This window comes from Xylaria bambusicola, assembly GCF_022495145.1.
Source record: "Xylaria bambusicola strain CBS 139988 unplaced genomic scaffold F5B22scaffold_16, whole genome shotgun sequence".
Lineage (NCBI taxonomy): Eukaryota > Fungi > Ascomycota > Sordariomycetes > Xylariales > Xylariaceae > Xylaria > Xylaria bambusicola.
Window position 1 is genome coordinate 316,383 of NW_025953569.1, and position 19,340 is coordinate 335,722.

At 46.6% G+C, this 19,340-nt stretch overlaps 7 protein-coding genes across 7 annotated transcripts; 4 read left to right on the forward strand and 3 right to left on the reverse strand.

The window, feature by feature from the left end:
- Positions 1-295: 295 nt before the first annotated feature.
- Positions 296-1,448, forward strand: F5B22DRAFT_108962 (uncharacterized protein). The gene is made up of 3 exons (XM_047968744.1): positions 296-562; positions 619-1,017; positions 1,071-1,448. Exons 2-3 carry the CDS (start codon positions 634-636, stop codon positions 1,395-1,397), a joined length of 711 nt encoding a protein of 236 aa, XP_047831633.1. The 5' UTR covers positions 296-562; positions 619-633; the 3' UTR covers positions 1,398-1,448.
- Positions 1,449-3,455: 2,007 nt separating this feature from the next.
- F5B22DRAFT_645713 (uncharacterized protein) lies at positions 3,456-4,100 on the reverse strand (the record flags this gene model as incomplete). The annotated part of the gene is made up of 2 exons (XM_047978624.1): positions 3,456-3,619; positions 3,683-4,100. 2 exons carry the CDS (start codon positions 4,098-4,100, stop codon positions 3,456-3,458), a joined length of 582 nt encoding a protein of 193 aa, XP_047831634.1.
- A 797-nt stretch (positions 4,101-4,897) lies between these two features.
- Positions 4,898-6,432, forward strand: F5B22DRAFT_109055 (uncharacterized protein). Its single transcript, XM_047968745.1, has 4 exons — positions 4,898-5,101; positions 5,196-5,528; positions 5,579-6,089; positions 6,152-6,432. The coding sequence occupies exons 2-4, from the start codon at positions 5,204-5,206 to the stop codon at positions 6,207-6,209; spliced, it is 894 nt and encodes a 297-aa protein (XP_047831635.1). The 5' UTR covers positions 4,898-5,101; positions 5,196-5,203; the 3' UTR covers positions 6,210-6,432.
- Positions 6,433-7,100: 668 nt separating this feature from the next.
- F5B22DRAFT_109065 (uncharacterized protein) lies at positions 7,101-9,282 on the reverse strand. Its single transcript, XM_047968746.1, has 3 exons — positions 8,006-9,282; positions 7,313-7,948; positions 7,101-7,238 (listed from the first exon to the last, which is right to left on the reverse strand). The coding sequence occupies exons 1-3, from the start codon at positions 9,148-9,150 to the stop codon at positions 7,208-7,210; spliced, it is 1,812 nt and encodes a 603-aa protein (XP_047831636.1). The 5' UTR covers positions 9,151-9,282; the 3' UTR covers positions 7,101-7,207.
- A 1,710-nt stretch (positions 9,283-10,992) lies between these two features.
- On the forward strand, positions 10,993-12,940 carry F5B22DRAFT_635797 (kinase-like domain-containing protein; the record flags this gene model as incomplete). The annotated part of the gene is made up of 3 exons (XM_047977198.1): positions 10,993-11,185; positions 11,234-11,793; positions 11,849-12,940. 3 exons carry the CDS (start codon positions 10,993-10,995, stop codon positions 12,938-12,940), a joined length of 1,845 nt encoding a protein of 614 aa, XP_047831637.1.
- Positions 12,941-14,043: 1,103 nt separating this feature from the next.
- F5B22DRAFT_635798 (major facilitator superfamily domain-containing protein) lies at positions 14,044-15,586 on the forward strand (the record flags this gene model as incomplete). The annotated part of the gene is made up of 3 exons (XM_047977199.1): positions 14,044-14,234; positions 14,290-14,951; positions 15,009-15,586. The coding sequence occupies 3 exons, from the start codon at positions 14,044-14,046 to the stop codon at positions 15,584-15,586; spliced, it is 1,431 nt and encodes a 476-aa protein (XP_047831638.1).
- A 646-nt stretch (positions 15,587-16,232) lies between these two features.
- F5B22DRAFT_654770 (uncharacterized protein) lies at positions 16,233-18,482 on the reverse strand (the record flags this gene model as incomplete). The annotated part of the gene is made up of 5 exons (XM_047979829.1): positions 16,233-16,580; positions 16,672-17,025; positions 17,067-17,577; positions 17,689-17,989; positions 18,059-18,482. 5 exons carry the CDS (start codon positions 18,480-18,482, stop codon positions 16,398-16,400), a joined length of 1,773 nt encoding a protein of 590 aa, XP_047831639.1. The 3' UTR covers positions 16,233-16,397.
- Between the last annotated feature and the right edge of the window lie 858 nt (positions 18,483-19,340).

A 19,340-nucleotide genomic window follows, 5' to 3' on the forward strand; every position in this document is an offset into this window, starting at 1 on the left:
GTCATTAGTGACGGCTCCTGGCTCTCGGTTCTCGGTTCTAATTCGTGCAAGAATGTGAGGGAAAAGGAAGAGGAAAATATACATATTAGGTAACAAGAGGTTGACTGTCCTACGTACATGTTGTAGATTTAGGCAGGTCGACGCGGGGCCGCCACCACCAACCTTGGCAAAGCTTGATGTGCCGCTAGAGACAGAGAGATCTCTTGTGCCGATAGGAAGAGCCTCCAGCATTCATATGCAGGATCGATCGAGTGGCTTCTCGTATGTAACATCGGCCATCTACTATCACCCCACCTTTCAACACCATACTACTCTCTGTCAACTTTTGACAGATCCCTCAGCTTCTCTCCATCGGCTGTCTTGTGCGGGGAGCTCCACGATGGAGCTCGACCTCATAGTTCATAGATATTGCATCTGATTGCACGACGTCTAATCATACTGATTGGCTACCTGGGCAGTGATTCGTACCTGCTCTGAAAGCCTATAGTTGGGCATTTTACTACCGTTTACGCCTCTACGAGTATAGGATTGGCGAAGAAAACCCTTGCGTGGGGTACTTTTAGTACGTGATTAACTCATATATGTAACAAGCCGTTGAAGATTAACCCAGAACAATAGGTACTGGTGTAGGGAATGAAGTATCCAGGGTTCGACCCCGCCGTAGTAATTATAGGGTGCCGGCGCGACCACATTCTTCTAACTTTTAAACAAGTAGAATTATGTTATAGCATCCGCTACTTTGAATTGAATTGGCGGGGTCGAGGTAATCCCTGGTCGCTGGGACAGACTGGCGTATATCAGAGATGCCACTCCACGACGCAATCCACGTGGCTCGTGCTGAACTATTCGGACTACATGAATCAGCGGATAGAAGCTGCACTTAAGGAAGAGAAGAACTCAGCTCGAGAGTCTTGCAAAGCGATGCAACTCTTTACCTCTCATCTCTTTATTATTTCTTCAGCGACTAGAAACTGGCGATCGTATATCGAGAGTCTGCGCCAGAAGCTTTCTCGATATGTAAAGCTATCTTTCCCAGAGTTTCGATCAAAATTTAGCTTACCACTTCTTAGGAGACGAAAGTATATTCATCGCGTATCGATGAGACGTACTTAGATGACTATAAAATGGTTTTTGCAGATGTACAGGAAGCCGCAGCTCTCAGCGACAAAGTGGCTGTAGCGACAGCTGTTATCATCAAGCAAAAAGACGTGCTTGCCAAATATACCGACTTACACTCCGGCCTTCATGGAACAGAATCTCCAACAAGTCAATGCGACATTGAAAATACACTGGCGAAAATAAGAACAGATCTCCAACATCATCATGGAGAATTGGTAGCATTGGCGCGGGCAGGATCGATGACTACTCAATTGGTAAGGTATAACAAGGGCAGATAAACTGGGCTTGGAACTGAGGATTCTGATTACAATGATCTACTAGGGCTGCAGTAGTCCTTGACCAACCAACTCCTTCTCGGCTGTTGGTGGCTTGAGATGACTCTATATACAAATGATCTGCCAGCCTAGACCGCCTGGGTCTCTAGGGTCTGTTTCAAGAAGCGAAGTCTGTATAACCTCACTTTCCAATATTGCCTGCATGTCTTGGAAGGTCATGAACAGCCTGCAATGGTCCTTCGTACGGCCGAAGTGCAAGGCGAACTGCATTCTTCAACCGGTACAGAGGTTACACGTGTAACACTCATGCTTTCTAAGCCTCTATAGGACTCTTGCTACCTATCTAACGGTCAACCCTGCACTCATCTTATCCAATCAATGACATTGGAGGGGTCATACATAGATCGGGTCAAGTCAAGGGTGTGGATGACGAGGCAACTTTGGTTGGATGGTCTTGTAATACCACCGATACCCGTTATATCAATAATTTCGTTTATACTGGAGTCAAGCCATCATCAGATCACTGACGAGGTAGCTCTGGTTGGAGTACACATACTTTACAGCGGTGGCTGCAACTAGGGTGAAGACGTCAGCCACCACAAACACGATTGGCACTAAAAGATGCTTTCTCCGAGATGATGGGATGTCAACATTGTCTGACGCCGACCGACGATTGTGTTAGAGCCAATGCTATTACTGTCAAAATACAGTAGCAGTCAATTTCTTATCTCTCTTTTAACGAGCCAGCATAATAGGGGCAGACGGCGAGGTGCATTTCTTTACCCCAAACATTGCCTCCAATATTGCTTCATGCAAGTCTGTTCAGCTGGGAAGCAGGCTGGGAAGCAGGTTGTCTACAATATTCTAGGGCATGCACTCAGCGAATAGGTGTATATTACCTGTATTAAGCTACCATCGCCTCTTAACCGAGGGGGAATAGCTATTAAAACCAGCTTGAGACTGCCTGCTAGTGAAGTCTATACACAGAACGATAAAAATTACATTACTGAAACACAAGATAAGTACAGTAAAAGGGTGGTGGGTGGCTGAATTTCAATGCGAATGCCTCTCGTGTGTGCCCCGAAAATTGGTGTTATAGAAGGGGCCCTTGATAATCTAGAACGCACCATGAAGCAGGGGTGGCAAGCAGGCCAGGAAGCAGTCTGGCAAGCCAGTCACCATGCATGCACAATAGTAGCACTTATTGTTAATCACTCTCAACATAGTGAGATCACTCAAGTCTGTCGATCATTTTTCTAGCTACTGCCCCCTCCCTAAGGAACAAAAGCCAGCTTCTTAGTTGTAAAGACAATACGTGTTACGAATGGCGTTTCACTATGAGGCAAGGCTCAATTAGGGCGCTAAGCGTATATTAATCGTGAGATAGAGAAGGACGGAAGTTTTTCAAGTACAAATACTACCCGCCAGAAGAGTTTCTTGTGGGCCCAGCTCAGTGGTGCTGCGTGACGATATTAAGAGATAGAGCCGCAAGTCAGCGAAAGGTGTTGGTGTCAGATATACCTACCTACCTACCTACCTAGGAATACTACCTCCACTACTAAGGAAAAGTATGCTCATGTACAGCCAAAACTTCTGGGCACTTGGCCTTGTGGATAAATCCAAATAGGTGGAAGGTGCTACAATTGCTACAACTATACTGTCTTTGATAGTCGATCAATGCTATTAACTAAAGTAATACAGTAAAGTAAAAGGAGTTCTTTAATAACAAAGCCTCCCGTAGGTCCTTGCACTACACCTCAATTGATTATCGCTACGCTTAGCATGGTGACGCATGCGCAGCTGTCACGGGTGGGGTTTGAGCTACAACGTACAGTAGTATACGTACTTGGGGAATGCTAACTAAGCTAGCACCACACTTCACAGAGCTTTCATGAGACATTTGACATTTGGTAGTCTTGTCCTATTCCTCTATCCCACTACGCACGACTAGAGCCTTCGACTTTGCTATGAAAAATATAAATAGAATACGCAATCAAGGAAATGGAGATGTCAAATATCCTTTCCCTTAGGAAAAGAATTTCAGAGCTGCAGGGGCTCCTGTTACTTCGTAAGGACAACGCTCTGATCCTTAGCTTGAAGCACCTGTGCTTGTTTCTGTCGCTGTCTCTCTCTCTCTTCCCGTCCCTTGGCTCTCTCCGCTTCTTCATCGGCCTCTTGTTGAGCCTTGTTAGCCTCTCTGCTCTGTTGCATAATATTTTTCTCTACTATGGCGCCAATTGGATTAATTACATGCGATATATAGCGTAAGGTGGGGAGCCGGAACTTACTTTTCGATGCAGGTTTTAGAGCTAGGGGTAACAGCGCCGCATTGAGTAACAAGGCTTTGTGGGTTTTAAGGAATGCCATTCCTAGAATAATATTATACGGCAGCTCCTTAAGAACAACAAACGTCTCTTGGTGCAACTTTCGGGTTGGCGACTTTTTCCAAGTGAAATAGACGTTATTGATTTGTCCGATTGGAACTACATCGGGGTTCCCCGCTCCGAAGAAACCTGGTCCATCGTATTGCATTCTCTCATGTCCTAGAAAGTCTGACATTTCCTGTGATATGAAGTTCGCAGCGGCTTGGGTATCGAGATATCCAATTTGTTCGTAAGGTTTTGATCTATCGTGGTTCCAGATATCTATGTCGAGCTTGTATGACACTTCCATCGTGTGTTCATTGTCAATGGGCCCAGAAGCCATTGCTGATGTGTTATTACGTTTCACGAAGGCGCCCGAGACTTTGTACGCTTGAAATTCCTATTGCATGGACTGCAGCAAGCCTTTGATGTCTGAGGCTTAAAGTAGTGATATGATATGCTTGCGACTGATGAAAAAAAGCAAAGACGCATTCTCAACGATGCTCTATTGCCGAGAATCTTCTGTCTTCATGTTTTAGATAGTTGGCACCCTGCGCACTGAGGGAGGTTTAAATAACTGCCCGTAGCGTACCTGGTCAGTGGCTGGTCATAGCCTGCTTTTGATAAAGCCGCTGGCTACGAATCAAAGCTACTCCTCTCCCAATGAGCGCCACCAAGTGCTCACTGCCTCTCCAAAAATCTGCCTTGCCACCATACGGCTGTAGAGAAGAAATGCATGTTCGGTGTATCTAAACGATCCGCCGAGGGTAGCCCGCCCCTGTCTACCTGGGGGTGGGTTGGATTAATATCCATGCATTACATAAGACGGAGAGCCTTATGGGCCTTAGTTTAATTTGTAGACTCATATCCAAGCCCACGTCATTTCGGTGAAGAAAAGTCGGGCGAGGTTCACTGCCTCTGGCTAGCCACCATGCAGCTCAGCCTTTCGAGTGTAACTTAACTCTTGTTTGAAGCGGACGAATTAAAGAAGAACGTGTGGCATCCTCCCGGCGGACGGTCGCCGATGGCAAATCTATATGGCAATGGAAATTAAACGCATGATGTGGAAAACTTTGGAATCCCCGCTGATCATGCGGACACAGCCACTCTACGGACTGATATATAGTGAGGCTGGTGGGTTCTATTTCCTTAATTCTGTTTTGGAGGATTGTGACAAAAGCAACCCCACAATCTGCATAGTGGCTATGGATGCGGTCCAATAAAATCAAAGTATTTAATAGTACTTCATTTCTTACCCAGATCATTATTGTACTTGAAGTACTAGAAACGACTGTTACAATACGTCTAATTGAGTGGTATCTCCCGCTAGTAGGGGTAGTATAGGTAAGCAATTTCGTTCGTTGTCGAACTCCAGCTAAATCAGTTCTCGAAAGACTTATGTTCCATATCTCTATCTAACTTGTCACTTTTATGATAGGTCCGAGGATGACAGTCAACCAGGACTCTAATATGTGTAGCAAGACCGCAGACTATCGGGGTCTTGCGTCGCTGATGGGCAACTATGGCGACACGGCAATCTTCCGCCGATTTCGCATGTTGAACCTACAGAGTCTACTCCACATGCAAGCCGAAATAGTACATCTTGAGCAAGAATTGCAGGAGATTTATCAAGAAGATAAGGAGTCTACAGATCCTGTCAGACAGTCATATCAGAGTAATTGGAAAGCAATGGAAGACAGTTCTCGAACAGGCGGCGATTCTCTGCAACGATCGAAGCTGTTGGAAGTAAGGGAGAAGCTAGAAAAGTACTGTAAGCTGACGGCCTATCGACTCAGGACAGAACTTCGACTAACTCAACAGATGCTTCTTTACTTACACAGGCTCAACTCAATGCTCTCCCGCGCCCCGAAGAACGTAATATCGGAGTTCTTCGGGAATGGCTGCAAAGACCAGCTTATGGCAACATGTTCTTACGAGGTTTCGAGAAACGTACTTGGGACGTTGAACAAGTTGACTTCGTAGCGCTGCAAAAGCAAGCGGACGATAGTGATCCTCTTACTCGCTGGCTTTTCCGTGTAATACCTGGTTTCTTTCATAACCGATGGGCGCATCGATGGAAAAGCCCCGTACACGGTAGAGAAGGCGAAGAAGATCTTTTTGACTATAAAAGCTCTACTATCGTGAGATTTGCTACGTCAGCTACTACTTTATTGTCGACCGCATTCCCGCTTGTCTCCATTCCCATTCTTTACTTCGTCGAGAATATGCTGAAACGATTGGGGCTTATTGTGGTGTTTACGTCTCTCTTTTCTCTAGCTCTACTGTTTACGTCCAATGCCCGCCGCGTGGAAATCTTCATGGCCTCCTCAGCGTAAGTTTTGATAGTGTTACTCATCGAATCCATATCTAGTATAGGGCGCTGATATTCCGCAGGTTCGCCGCAGTTCAAGTTGTATTTGTTGGTAGTACGGATACACCTTGTAGCGCATGAAATACCTAAAATCCTACTCGGTAGAAATATATTACTTTATTCAAACCCCAGAATGAAATTCCAGTTGATTACGGATTCCCCGTTAGAGATGCTTTGAAACGGCAACGTTGTAACAGAGACCTGAGGGGGGTTGCGCATAGAGACCTCTAGCAGGGGACAGTAAACCTGCGCACGACTTCACTTTCACTCAGGAATAAAGATCATGAAACCCGATAAAAGTCTTGTATACGAACAAGGGAATGTTGAGCGAAAGCTTTAGAATACAGATGGGTAGAGGTCCTCCCTTAAAAAGCAAGGCCACATACAGAGCTTTATCAAAAGTTTACTTTCTATTAATATACTGAATTTCAAGCCCTCAATTAGAGCTCTTTTGACAAACATGTCAACAGATCACGTAACCCTCGATCACTGTCTTGATTCGTTCAGAAGTCACTTCCTGGATTATTTATCCTTTTTTTTTTTTTTCTATAATATGTCGAATGTTAGCTGAGCTGAAACTATTTTGGGAAGCTGATAATGCTGCCGTACCTTGAATGGGCAATAGGTGATCTTGAAATATGAAGATATCATATCTGTCGATAAAATTTTTGCCTAATATCATATCATATGGTGAACTTTTTAGGAGGAGGAACTCTTCTCGGTGCCAGTTTGTTGACTTGCATGAGCGAAATTCAACCTGTACTTTTCGTGTGGGCGAGATATCTCCATTCACTGTATCGTAGCCTCTGCCGGTATAGGGGGATACCGTACATCCTAAAAATCCGGCACAGGCCTCTGTCATCATGTTCGCATCTGCCCCAGTGTCTAATAGCGCGATCCTTTCCGTCGTTGATCCTTGCGGGGCTTCGTGTCTGACTTCAATAGCGAGGGTAGTTTGGAGCGGCTCCGAACTTGAGCCATTGAGTTCAACATCACGTCGCGCAATGACACTGAGAATATCACACGAGAAAGAATTGATATTTTCTTCGAGGGGATGCAAAACTTCGTCATAAAGAACCTCACGGACATCGGAGAGATCCGGGTTCTCCCCTTTTATTCGGTGGAGTGAGCTCGTGAAATTCATACAGCCATCAATGGCTCTTGAATAATGGAATCCGCTATACCTGTTCAGGTCGTTAAAGGATTGAAAGATTTCTGGCTCACTAAGCAGAGGTATTCTTTGTCCTTTATCGATCTCAAGAAGAAGCCTTGCAAATGACCAGAGAGAGAGCTCACAATCCTTAGGCTTCACTGCAGATCTCAGCAGCGCATCGTTCTGGAGAAACGTCGAATACCCTGAAACACGCTCTCTCTCTTCCTTTGTCTTTGGAAAGTGACAAGCTACATAAGGATGATGGATGTTGAAGATAGCTTCAGTGGAGGTAGTGCGTTGGTGAAGAAAGTGAATATTGTGCGACGACCATTCCTGTTGCATTAAAAGTCCCTGAAAGCAGTGTAAGAGGCAACGGCCAAGCGACAATGCCAGAACTGCCTTATCACCGACATTAAATACACCTCCGTCGCGAACATCTCTCAAAAATCCATTGTCGAGGAGGTGAGCAAGTGATATAGTTGGTGTTGCGCCAAGACGAATAGAGTGCTCGGTCGGACGCCATCGTTCATAGGCGTTGTTTAATTTGTCAAAATCAATGACACGAATATTTAACACCGGGGGTAAATGTTCGCTTTGCCGATGGCTGGGGCTGGAGAAGCACAGATCGTTGATAATCGTCATTTCACCACGGGGAGGGGTTATCTCACTAAATGATAGTATTAATAGGAGCCCATGGGTTCATAATTGCGACGGTGAAACATACTCCATGTGATAGGTGTATCGCCCTTCTTGCCAGGAGGGCGATACCACAGGCGGATCCTTATGCGGACAGGAGGAGATGAAGACATCTAAAGGTAAGTTTTCACCCTCACTATCTATCTTGAAACCATTCAGCTGAAATCTAGCTTCATGACCAAGACAGGTCTTGTCTAAGAGCATGTTGAAGAGTCGATAGGTAGTCTCCCATGGCATAGGATTTTTCCAATTCAAAATTGGAATTTTCCGCGTCTTTCGTATCCTGAATTGATTTCGAGAATCTTTCTCTGCAATATCAACAAGGCACCTCATAGCGACATTGGCTTTCTTTGCAACTTCCTGGAACTGACTGGGCGTCTGCTTCAGTTTTATGAACTTGACACACGAGCTAGTGATATCTTCCTTGGGGTTCGAACATTCCTGAACGATGAGGCTAAGTATTTCAAGTTTCTGGAACTGAGGAGTTAAGCGTGCAGCCTCTGGGTCAATTGATGCTCGGGGTGATAGACGTGGTGCCTGTGCTGAGATATGATTCAACGGAAGGAACTGTGTGACTGCTTGGACAAAAGGCGTCTCTGCCCAAGATTGTAAATCCAGCCATGATTGAGTTTCTTCGGAACTAGCGACTTGTTGGTTTTCTGGTTGTGTTTTACTAGCGACTTGTTGGTTTTCTGGTTGTGTTTTACTAGCGACTTGTTGGTTTTCTGGTTGTGTTTTACTAGCGACTTGTTGGTTTTCTGGTTGTATTTTACTAGCGACTTGTTGGTTTTCTGGTTGTGTTTTACTAGCGACTTCAATTACGCTGTCTTCAACTAGATTCTCGAGAACTAACAATAACTCCGACAGTTTCTTCTTGCAAGTCTTATAGACGTGATCAGGTAGCTGGTAATGTGGATGGTACTCATCTATAGTGGCTAAGTCTGCCCGAAAATTTTTTAGGTTTATTTCGTTCTCAATAGCCGTCGTGATGGCTGCCGATTGCCGTGGTCGATGCCATTGCAAGAAACGGATAATCGTAGACCAAAAGCCCCGCGATCCAGTGTCAGCAACACACCACGGGAGGTCAGCGCTGAAAAGTGGCAGGATATCTTCTAGGATACGCCATTCTGGCACTGTTTTATCAAGTTGGTGTGGCATTGACCGCAAACTCATGAAAGCTGTTCTATAGTAATGTCTTTAACTACATAAGAAATAGGACTAAACGACGACACCAAGTCGCTTGTCTCAACAACCATTAATGATGTTGCGGCTGCGAGACTTATCATCATATCGCTCATCTAAAGGGGCACTCCTGCTTTGGCTACGATCACCGGGGTGGCCGAAGTGAGGCTGTGTTGGGGGCGCACCTGCAGGATTATTGAATTTTCGTTACCGAACCAATCAGACGTTCTTCCATCCCTTACTTCTCTAGCTGAGGGGAATATCCTCCAAATTTCCGCCCCGTCGCCCATCCCTGGCACCTAATCACTTCAAACGGAATCCATCATCTCTATCGCGATGTCGGGCATAGAGGGTAACGAGTATCCGATTTTTCAATCCGTGGAGCGATGCGATCATCATTTCGAGAATCTTTTAAGCATTTCACAGAAACGGGCTTCTAGCCAGGTCAATAGTCGCAGAACTATGACCGCAGGGAGAGAGCTTATTTTTGATTACAAGCTGCGGCTTCAACTCTGGGCTGGGTCCGTTGGCGCGAATGCAGATCCCTTGGTTGGCCTGGATGCTCGTTTACGGAACAAACAAAAACTACAAGAACTTATCATTCAACTACTACAGCTGATTGAAACTAACTTGAGACGAAGTAAATAATCCTAAGCGTATGTGTTATAACAATGCCTAGCGCTGCTGACCACCGATCGAACAGTTATAGACTTCGAATCTCCGAGACAGACATTGAAGCATTTTTTCTATGTTTTTACGGGTCTTTCTAGACCTTCCAATTTGTCACCAGCAAGTAGAGCCGCTCTTGATGCTATACAGGGTGGTATCGAAAGGCTTGATCTTCTAGCTCCCGCTACACGGCGGTGCGGTGATAGGGAACCCATGCTTCATCACCGAGTAGAGTCAAGTAATACGGAGGACGAATATGTTCCTTTCGAGCGAATTATGAATCTATTCGTCGGAGGCTTGCTACCCGAAACTCCTATAGCTCTTAAAACCCAGTTAGTAGCTTCTTTAGTCTCCCGACGGCGACGAATCCTTGACCAGCGAAGGCGGCAGGGTGAACAATTCACCCAGCAGCAGACACCGGAGCAGTCATCACTTGGTCCCAGAAGTAACTTAAACGCTACATCTCCTAATGATATACCAACTCCCTTCGAGGACTCCGGAAGCGTTTCTATAACCTCTTCTTCTACAGAACTGTACCTACGGCCTCCCCAGCCACACGAAGGGACCCGTATCTGTACCTGGTGTTCTGAACCGCTTCAAGATCTAAATCTCAACAGCCCCCATCGGTGGAAGTAAGTCTAACCTATCACGTCTCCAGTGAGAAATTTCTGGGCGCTAACATACACCAGACAGCACTTCTGGGGGGATCTGAAGCCATATGTATGCGTATCAGAAGAATGTGCATACCTAAGCCAGCAGTTTGGGTCGTTTCAAGAATGGCGGGAACATATGGAAAGCAACCACACTCATGAATGGCCGCAAACCGTTCACCAAACCACTATTTGTTGTTGCGACTTATGCGGCTCGGAATTCACCCACAAACGCGATCTTGGGCACCACATAAGATCGGCCCATCCGAATCAGTTTACATCGCAAGAGTTGACCTCGGTGGTTGAGCACAGTGTTATCACTCGAAGTCGGGACTATGGCGTCTGTCTATTGTGCAATTTGGATATCTTCCACCACCCAGGGGGTGGTAAGGTAGTGCTACGAGCAGGAAAACTTGACAGTAACAGTAATACCTCGGATGAAGAACATATATCAAGTCAGCTCAAATCTGTAGCTGACTCTTGCATAGGCACCTCCCAGAAAAACCTAGACACTATGACAAGACACATTGCCGCCCATCTCAAATCACTAGCTCTGCTTTCTATTCGAAATATCGGAGATAATACTTTATCTACGGGATCTAGCGACTCGAACAGGGCCACTATTGACAGCCTTGACAACATGGTCAAGCGCCAAGGCGAGGCTCCTGACAATTTACTGCTGCCTCAGGCGGGAGATAAAAATCCACGTTATACAAACCCGATACTGAATGACTTTAGGGAATCTATTGTGAAAGCATACGTCGAAAGTGCCATTGATCACCAAGACTTCCTCCCGCTAGACTCTTTTCAGAGTTTAATCACGGCTGAGAGTGTCCAAAGGGTTATCAAATCCTTGACTGAGGACAATAGCATAATACAGACACTTGTTGAGTTTGTAATCATGAAAGCTAAGAAAGTGTTCGCGATACTCGCTGTTACTGGCATGGAAATCATCCCTGCTCTTGAATCACTGCAACAGTACGAGTTCACGGACGCTCACCTCCCGATTACTCGGGATATTGACCTTCATAATTGCAAGATAAACAATGTCGATAGAGAATGCAATCATCCGCCTGCTTTCAACGCCTTCCACAGCTCACCGTGGGATATGGTTATGCTGCGAACGTTTTATAACGAGCAGTGGAAATTTCTTGCTCCAGTATTCTCACACGACCGCCGCACCCAAAACCTCCAGCTCAAGTGTATTCTGCCATTCATTGAACCACCCTTCAGCCATGAACCGCGCAAGTCAAGTTTCTTTAGTGATGTGTACCAGGTGCAGATCCATCCCAGTCATCGGAGCACCCAATTTCCTGTAAGGCTGCAGCAATTCCCATCAGTATTACCAATCGAAGACTAATCCTTTATAGATGAATCGGAATAATACGCTCTTAGCCATAAAGGAGCTCCGTCCAACCTCGGAGATGCCGGATGGCTTCGGGCCGGTCAATTTGTTTGAACGGGAAGTGTTGATACTTGAAAAGCTAGCCGACTTTGATCACGACCATCTGGTTACACTTAGCGGTTCCTTTTCGCGAGGTGACAGACACTACATCTTGTTTCCATGGGCCAATGGAGGGAATTTGAGAGAATTTTGGGTGAAGGACCCGCGCCCGCTGAACCGGGAATTCATGTTGGAGGTTCTCAAGCAACTTACGGGTCTAATGCATGCCCTTTGCCTGATGCATAATGGAGGATTCCGGCACGGTGATCTCAAACCGGAAAACATTCTTATCTTCCCCGAAGATGGGCGTCAGGGCAGAATCGGGACATTGAAGATTTCCGACATGGGGCAGGCCCAGTGCCACCAATACCAAACTAGTCGCAGATCACAGCCAACGCAAACGCGGATTGGAACTATGACATATGAAGCCCCCGAGGCCGTGGTTTCTATTAACACGCCCAGATCGAGGCTCTATGACGTTTGGTCCATGGGGTGTATTTTCTTTGAATTTATTGTCTGGCTATTGGAAGGTCCAGCTGGATTAGAGGAAGTTGCCCGAGACACCCGGAATGGAACGGGCCAAGCCACCTTCTTCAGTATTAAGCCCGGAAACGAAGGGGGCTTGCAAGCAGACTTGCAAGCAGACTTGCATTCCGCGGTTCGCAGGCGATTGGAGAACTTTTTGCAGCATGAAGCATGGACGGTCGATACCTCGCTGGGGGACCTGATCAGAGTGGTGTCAAACCAGATGCTGGTGATTGCCCTGCCTCAAGGGGGTAGCTTCGACAGGGGCTCGGCGTCAGTTGCATCAAGTCTTCCTGCTGAGCCAGGGGCGGGGTTATCGGCGTCTCCCGAAGCTAGTCTGATCTTTACCCTTACCCCGGCAAGCTCTTCTTCATTACCAAATGCTTATATCAAACAGCGCGCGGACGCTTGCACGATAATGGAAACCCTAAAACGGATTTGTGGTAAGTCAGAAGAGGATGGCACGTACTTATTACCGTCACCCAAGCAGTAAGAAGGAACCCTAGTGACTGGATCAGTGACATGTACAGAGGAAGTAACTGCTTGCGACTGACAGTCTTCGAGTATCCATGTCTTCTTAATCCAAAGCCTACAATACACTCGAAGAAATACGGATATAGTGATAAGTGGGATGGAGATGCCAATGCCTATGTCGAACTGCTGACGTAGGGAAGCGGGGTGGTCGAAGTTGAATGTGATGCCAGGAGGAGGAGGCAAGGCAGGCGTGGGCTTAGCATTATCCATTCTTTTCTACTTCGGCTCTGTGTTCAGTTCGTTGTAATTTGAACATAAATAATATCTTAACTATCAACAATACAGATCTAGGTGTATGTCTTAGAGTGGGATGGGTTGACCCTTTTTCAATTCGCGGCGTGACCGATGCATTTTGCCAGTAATATGCTGCTCATCAAGCGCATATCCCCAGGTCCCTCGCCGCAAGCCTCGTGGTGATCGGCGAGGATTCCGGCCGAGCCATACTGCAACACTGTGACTAGAGCTAGCCTGTGACAGTGTCTATCTCCTCTCGCACATGTCTTATCTCCCCCTTGACGAAAAGCATTTCGGGATGGTTGCATCTAAGGAGATGGAGTGCTCAACGTAGAGCGACCATGATACAAGGAGTTCTATCAGAGTTGTAGGAGAAATATCCAGCCTGCATACATGTTCAATCCCTAGGTAACTATGGTTAGCTCCTCCACCCACCCAGAGGCAGTCAGTAGACTGTAACACAAGAGAAAAGAGACCATGCTTCGTACACGTACGTATATGAGGTAGGCAAGCAAACCAAAACAGATCATGAGAGAGCGCGAAGATAAGCAGAGCCTTATTTCATGTCAGACACACTAATGCAGCTCCTCTCCTCTTTCAGATTGCGAATTGTGACCCTAGTTTGCAACTTCACCCCGAATGCCGCCCGCCCCAACTTTTGTTTCTCCCCTCTCCTCTTAGTACATCACTGCACTCTCCACGTTTTGCAGGCGGCAGTTACAACATATCATCCAGATTCTGATTCGACTCACTCACATCAGGCAGCGGCATTATCCTCAGGACTAACCCACCAGTTCATTGTGTGACACCATTTCAATCTGACACAGTATGGACCATCAGCCCAAAGAAGGCATTCTCGGCGGCTCAGCTGACCATCCCGACTCTGCGAGCCTGGACTCAATTTCAGCGGGCAATGTTGTAGCTCCGGTCCCGATCGACGAGGCACAGTTAGTCAGAAGAATTGACTTTCGTGTGCTGCCTATACTTTTTATTGTATATGTTGTATCAATCCTCGATCGGTTAGTCCTGCACCGATCCTTACTGACACTTGGCACATGCTAACCGCTCCGTTAGTGTCAACATCTCATATGCACTCACACTGGGGCTACCAGATGAGCTGGGACTCAAGGGGTCACAACCTAATGTTGCCTTAACCGTCTTTTTCATTCCGTTTATCATCTTTGAGATACCATCCAATCTGCTCTTGAAACGCCTTAAGCCTCGGTTCTGGCTTTCGTCATGCGTTTTTGTTTTTGGAGTGGTGACAATCGGCCAAGGCTTTGTGCAAAATTATCACTCACTATTAGCTACGCGTTTTCTATTAGGACTCGCGGAAGCAGGCATTTTTCCCGGCAGCTTCTATTTGATTAGCTTCTGGTACAAGCAGGAAGAAGCCCAGAAACGATTCACTGTCTACTGGTCCAGCACTATCGTCGCCGGTGGATTTGGCGGACTCCTTACTAGTGCTATCGCTAACCTAGGAGGTGTTCAAGGCCTTTCAAGCTGGAGATGGGTTTTTATTCTCGAGGGAATAGCCACTATTCTAGTTGCTGTCGCTGCACTATTCTTTGTTTCTGATTTTCCACGGGAGGCTAATTGGTTATCGGAAAATGAGAGAGAGTTCTTGTTGAAGAAAACCGAGTCGGAAGAGCCTCACACCGTCCCCATCACTACCGTAGATATAAAAAGTTTTTTGTCAAAGCCCACAAACTGGCTTGGCGCTCTAATGTACTTCTGTAAGCTCTTCTTCATCTATGTCGATTCAGCTTTCCGTTAACAAGAATCTTTAATAGCACTTCTGGTATCAGTGTATTCTGTTGTTTACTTCGTCCCGTCGATCGTCAAAGATTTGGGCTACAGTACGATTCAAACGCAGCTACACTCAGTGCCCCCCTTCGCTGCCGCCTTGGGGTTCACCATCATTTCAGCCTATCTCTCTGATAAATTCCAACTACGATCGCCCTTCATATTTCCTGCCTTATCATTGCTTATCACTGGTCTGGCTATATTACGAACAGTCCATGGTACCGAACACTTCTCCGCAGAATACGCGGCCATAATTCTCACAACTATCGGTTCCGTTGGTATAGGAGGCCATGTAGTCTGCTGGTATTTGATGAACCTCCGAGGCCACGCAGAGAGAAGCATTGGCTCGGCATGGATGATCTGTTTCGGTGGGTTCGGGGGAATCGTTGCTACCTTTGCGTTTCTGAAACAGGACTCGCCGTATTATCGTACCGGTTATTCTATCAATCTCGCTACTGCTTCGCTATGTGTGGTTGTTCATGCATGTTATGGGTTGCTTATCTGGCGGCAAAGGAAAGCAATGAACCACGGAGACGAGAAGAGCGGATATGTGCTGTATATGTAAAGGTATGATAAGGGCAGAACGCTAGGCTTAGTATTGATGCTATTCACAATACTAGAACCTCTGTTACAGTACTATACTATAGTTGAGTGTAGAGATATGGGGTCTCAACTTAATTACGTATGTCGTTTACTTTTTGGTAGTGTAGCGGTGGAGAACTATACTCTTATTCTCGCTCCGTGACAACCTCTTAGAACTGCTACGGATGGTGAGCTGATTTTGGGTCTATATTCAATTGGATCTACCTGCCTAACCTCTCAGGTCTGATTGGTTCGTTTCATAAAGCGAAGAAAGTATGTAGAAGTAACATAAGTGGCAACTTAGAGGTAACGGCTCTTAGCTCGCCGAGTCGTCGCGTGACAGTTAAGTAGCACGGACAGGAACGAACACGAAGAGAAGTGAGATTATTAGGCGTTCAAATTATTTATCAAATATATTCGTCTCGCGTGCACGGGGCCTGTAACAACTTAATCCCCCTTCTCTGAGACTTCATCCGATTTCGACAACTACTTAGGCCTCCGGACCCCAAAAACTCACCAGTGGCTTTATTTTAGTCAAGTTTTTACATACCCAACCTACAATCAGCCCGAGTATAGCCTAAGCCCTACGTAACAATGCCCTGTAGGGGTCACCCTTGCACTACAAAGGTGCCTAAGGAACAAATAGAATGTTCCATTTCTCCAGATATTAGTGTTCCCTCTTACTGAAATTCCAATCGCAATACATATCGCACCACGAATCGTAGCTAGCGAATCAACAGTATTACATTGATCGTTACGGAATCGCGCTCATGATGCTTCCATTGACATAGTTCTTACTTCCCTGCCAAGATCTCCTTGATCAGGTCATCTGCAATAGCCTTACCAGCTAACCAATTGAGATCAACCGTTGACCAAGCTTGTTGGATCGCACTTGACCACCACAGGCCTGCGGCTGGCGGATACTTCAAGACTGGCATGTGAAACAGAGGGATTCTCACGGGATGCCAATTCGCTATCTGTTGGGTTCAAACAAGTGTTAGCGCGCCGCGACGAGCCTCAGCTAATGATGCACACAAGTAACTCTCTCCGACATGATGGAATACATACGCTTGTTTCATAACTCCATAGAATACCGTAGTTGTTCTTCAGGTAGTTAAGCACCGACGATCGGGAAAGGATTCGATAAAGGTATTGCGTCTCCCTATAACTCGTAGTCTTGCGCACGAGCTCAATCTCGTATACGCCATCTGCGCCATCAACGAACAGCGCTTGATCATGATAATGCCATGTAGCAAGCTTCACGTTCGTGGTGAAGAAAGTTATATGAACCGGAATGAACATTTCATCTCTAGGGTCGCCCAATTCTTTCTTTAGACCTGTATCTTGGAACGATGAAAGGTTCCTGACATTGCCATAGCCGTCTTCGAGGCGGATTTCAAAGTCAAGGGCTGCTAGGATGACCTTGTCGAAGACATCAGTCGATGTATCTCCTTCCCCACTACCATTTCATATCGAACGGTCCATTGATTCCCTTCCCAATCGTTGCGTAGCCCGAGAACACGTGTAGATGTATGCACGGGCACACCAAGCTTGCGCACGATGTGTTCCAGTCGTTCGATCAAATGACCGCCAGTGTAAGCGTGCGCCGAGTCTTCCTGTGACGCGGCTAGCATGGCGGCGAATCCCGTTAGATCATCGAGCCCCTGACCGAAAGCGCGACGGGTTTGGGGTGCGAGAATTTCTGTCGCATAGCGATCACTTATGCCGGTTTTATTCAAAAGCTCTCTTGCCCACTGCTGTAGAGGCTCGAGGACTCCGAGTGCACTGAATATCTCTCCAGGCTCTGTTGTCACAGGCGCTTCAAGCATCCTTTTCCGTAAGTTTCCGTGTCTATTGAACGCAGCCGCCCGCCATACCGAGGCGCCATAGGTCCAGATGAGTCGACCCCATGTAGTAACGGGAGATCTGTCGTAGGGTCGCACGGCCGACGCAATCCAATCCTTATTCTCGTAACTATGATAAAGGAACAAGAGTTAGTCGTTACTAGTAGTCTCTGCCTCAACTGTGGGCAATGCATCTCACGTCCAAGGACCGGGAATGGCAATTGAATCAAAGAGAACGTACAAACCGACAAAGTCAGTGTCAAGCTCATTAAAAGAAATCGAATCTCCGAGTATCTTTTCCGAGTCTTGCGTGAAAAGCGAGTTCTGCCACATTAGTGCAGGGCCAACGATGTCTTCCGCTGTGATGGGGCTTTGCATTGGGTCATCATTGGGGTACACGGGCCCTCCACTCGAATCATGCAGCGCGAGCATGCCACCAACTATTGGTTTTGACTCCAAAATAGTGATGTTGAAGCGCATATCTCGCGATGCTTGAGAATAGTGAAGATATTGGGCTGCCGCGATGCCCGCGGGACCGGCTCCTTCAAGGACACTGTCAGTTACTTCCAAGCTGCAACATTGGACGAAGCACAGCATATCAATCAACATACCAATGATGGCGACATTATAAATCGGCAGATCGTCGTGAAGCGTCGGGTTACCAAAGCTAGAATACCACGAAGTTGCCAGGAACCAGATGAAGTATGCGAAAAACGAGACAGCAGCAAGTTGGAGAAGGATGGTGAGGACGTCTTGGCATCTCAGGCGGGTCGTAAAATTGATTCTCGGCGGTCGCGGGATGACGATATTGATTCTAGGGGCCTGCCGGACGGAGATGTTGATTCTAGGAGGTCGCGGGATCACAATGACAGGCTGGCGGCGAATGAGCGGTGTTCGCTCATTTCTCTCTGGCGCGGCGGCGGGGTTTGGACGATATGGCGGGGGCGGGTCGCGGCTCGAACCGGCCGCGGGATCTGATGCTGAATATGAGGGAGGCGGCGATTTAGGACGTTCGCTCCAATAATGATCGGCCATGATAGCCAGCGGTAGAGAGAGGTGTCGAATCCTGCTCGAGATGGGGTGCTTGTGTGCCCGTGGGAAATCGTCTCACATCTTCTAGAGGCAGCCTATTCACAGGATTTGCTATTATTGGTTGAAGGGTTACCACAACAGGCCGCTGGCGTAGGGGATTATAACCAACGCTATTCGGATCGATCGCCTGTACGACCACGGAATCTACCTCTAAGTAAGTAGCAATTGAAGAGCACTGATGAGTTGTTCGTAGATTGGTGAGATAATTAGAGAGTGACTGCTGCCTAAGTAACTAGGTAAATATTCAATGCACGAACAAGAGTACAACTGGCATCAACAAGCTGACAGCGGAGAATGTGGCGTAGGATGCTAATGCTGGGCTGTGAAACAGCGAGGGGTCATGTCAGCAATCATATCTTTTTTGCGCTCATAATGTTATGAGCTTTGAATAAATCAATTGCCCATTTGAATCAAACATGCAATAGCTATATACCTTTTCTCAATTTCATCACACTTGCGGCGGTCTTAAAGCTGAGTTGGCCATTTCGCATTTACCTTTATCGCATGAGCCCAAAGTACGACGAGATATATAACAACAGGGATAAGATACATTTGATAATGAGATGCAAGTCGGAGAAAGTCATGGGAGCATGGAAATGGAGGTACACCCTTGGTGAAATACGTCCTTTCTCATCTTATCTTGAACTAAGCGTGCTGTGTCTTTTCACCTTCCACGTCTCGGTCCCTCACTCCCTCACTCATTCACTCGTGAGTGACTACTCGGTATACACAACAATCGAATCAGTTTCTCTCTTTATACGTTGAATTTTAGACCGCTTATATGAGGGAAGCTTAATAAAT